This window comes from Cyprinodon variegatus, unplaced genomic scaffold (assembly GCF_000732505.1).
Source record: "Cyprinodon variegatus isolate N-32 unplaced genomic scaffold, C_variegatus-1.0 Scaffold159, whole genome shotgun sequence".
NCBI lineage: Eukaryota > Metazoa > Chordata > Actinopteri > Cyprinodontiformes > Cyprinodontidae > Cyprinodon > Cyprinodon variegatus.
The window spans coordinates 976,626-979,176 of record NW_015150612.1 but is presented as its reverse complement, the minus strand read 5'-3'; the positions used below and the strand labels follow the sequence as shown (position 1 = coordinate 979,176).

General features: G+C 35.3%; 1 protein-coding gene across 1 annotated transcript in view; it reads right to left on the bottom strand.

Annotated features, from left to right (window-relative positions):
* LOC107086704 (tyrosine-protein phosphatase non-receptor type 11-like) overlaps window positions 1–2,098 on the bottom strand; it is an 82,817-nt gene extending 80,719 nt beyond the window's left edge. Inside the window, exon 1 of the mRNA XM_015377820.1 lies at window positions 1,979–2,098. Within this exon, the coding sequence (XP_015233306.1) occupies window positions 1,979–1,992 (14 nt within the window). The 5' untranslated portion in view covers window positions 1,993–2,098. The remainder of the gene's footprint in view (window positions 1–1,978) is intronic.
* Between the last annotated feature and the right edge of the window lie 453 nt (window positions 2,099–2,551).

Sequence of the window (2,551 nt, the reverse complement as noted above, 5' to 3'; positions counted from 1 at the left end):
CGATTCATCGATTAATCGAAAAAATAATCGTCCGATTCATCGATTTTTAAAATAATCGTTAGTTGCAGCCCTACATTAAAATAATAAACACATTAAAATCTTTTGTCATCTCCTGTTGAGCTGGTTTACAATTGCCTTTTGTCTCCTTGAACCCCAGTCGGCCTCTGCAGATGGCCGCTCACACTGAGTCTGGTTCTGATGGAGGTTTCTTCCTATTAAAAGGGAGTTTTTTCTCTCTACTGTCGCTACAAGCATGCTCAAGGGCTGGTTATACTCCAGCAGCAGTGTGTCACAGTGAGCTTGTTGCAGATATTTCTATTTTATGCCCAATATTGAAGCATGGTCTGCGCTATGTTTTTCCAATGCACAACGCAAGAGGGAGAATTATGCAGACGGACTGGTTTCTGAGTATAAATCAGCCTTTAGTGTGAGGGATTGCAATCCAGTCAATGAGTGGATGCAATAAACTGCTTCTCCTTAGATAGAAAACTTTGAATCAATTTGACCGTATAATCTGTTGAACTGTAAAGTGCCTTGAGTTGACATATGTTGTGAATAGGCTCTATAGAAATGAACTGAATTGAAAGTGAATTGAATTGAATTATGCTGCAGTACTTTAACGGGTTAAGCACTAGGACCACGCGAAAACAGCCAACCAAGCTGAATCCTGCTTCCCTGAGTTTAGACCGTCCACAAGCTCCTGATTGGCTCTCTGCTTTTTCTTGTGTGATTGACTGTCACTCCTGAAAAATCTTGTGTAACAAACATCTGCAGAATCTAGTCTGTGATTGGACGGTCACAATGATGATCATAAGCTCTACCGTCATTAGAACTGTAAGGTCGCAAGTCTATTTCTCTGCTTTCTGGTACTGGAGTGACGCTGAAAGGAGGCAGGTGGTCATCAGAAGGAAATATGTTCTATATTGGGTATTTGTTCTCTTGATTAAGTCACATTATCTAGAAGGGTTCTAATATCACATATCATTTTACACTTCTTTAAATCGGTGTCATATACATGCTCTGAACTTCCGTATATATGATTTTTGGGGGTTTTTTGCACAATGTTTTTTCTCTCACACTGTTTACATTTGATCACCGCTGCACTTTAAGGAATGGAAATGTTCTGAAAGCCGTACAGTTTTGGTAATCAGGTGTGGAGCCAGGATGTCAAAAAAATAAATAAATAAATAAATAAATAAATAAAATAAAATAAAGGCATAAGAGACTTATTTAAAAATAAATGTCGAAGTTACTTTTAAAGAAATGTGCAACACCTTCACTGGCTCCAGAAAGCAGCAGATCCCCTTCAAGATCATCATCATCATCTTAATAAATCGCAATAATCTTTGAAAGTATACACTGAAAAAATAATGCAACTGCTTTTGACATTTACTTAATCATATTTAGTTATTTTAACACACTTGTTTTAAGTCCTACCATGCTTACATGAAACATTTGTGTTAGAGTAAACTAAAAAAAACTAACAGTAAACTAAATATGATTAAGTAAATGCCAATTATTGCATTATTTTTTTCAGTGTATCAATCTGACATTAACTGTATTACTATATAGTATAATGAAAAATGGAATAATAGAAACTGTGAATGTGATTGAATACATTCAAGTTAATAATAATTGTTTTAAATCTAAAACCGTGTCATAAATTTGGATTGTTGAGCCCAAATTGTTAAAAAAAAAAAAAAAAGTAAAACCAAAAAGGAGGATTGTAAAACTTAAAAATTACAATAGAAATCTAGAAGAACTGATATAGGAATTTTGTTTAAAAAAATAAAAATAAAAGCTGTAAAATGTAAATAGCGTCCTTGGATAAAGCTGAATGCATTTGGCTGAGCGGTCAGAGGAGCGCGAGGAGCGACAGAGAGAAAAAAGTTCGGCTTTTGCCCGAAAACCCACAGAAAAGGTTTAACTGCAATATATAAATACAAAGATATATGATCAAAAAGACGCCGGATATTACCTGCGAGATGTCATAGCAGACAATGAAAGTTGTCAAGTATCCTCAATGATCCCGTCCTGCTTGTGCCGAGTCGCTGTGCAGCGGATAAACAGAGCGGAGCAGGACGGAGCGCAGCGCTCAGATCAGAGGAGCCGCCGCTTCCGGCTTATACCTGTCAAAATAAAAGCCCATGTCAGAATAAAAGCATCCGGTTCTTTTTAACAATCTAATTAGGCGGGTTCTGTAACATTTTTTCAACTTTTTTATATATATATATGCATAATTATATTAGACAACAATAGACCAAACATGTTTCTTTTTTCTTATTAACAGTGTCAAAAAGAAAAATAACACTATTTTTACTTATAGTGTGAACCAGTAGCATCCACCTCATTTTGGGGAAATTATTGCCTGTTTTGCATGCCCAAATGGAAACGCAAATTACAAGTGCAATACATTATTTGAAAGTTAATACCCTCTAGTTTCTGAATATATAAATTAAAATTGGGTGAGTAGAATACAGACCAAGCTACTCTAGTTTAAACATGACTCAAAGTTGTTTTTTATTCTCAAAAATTATAGGTCTTTTTTGAA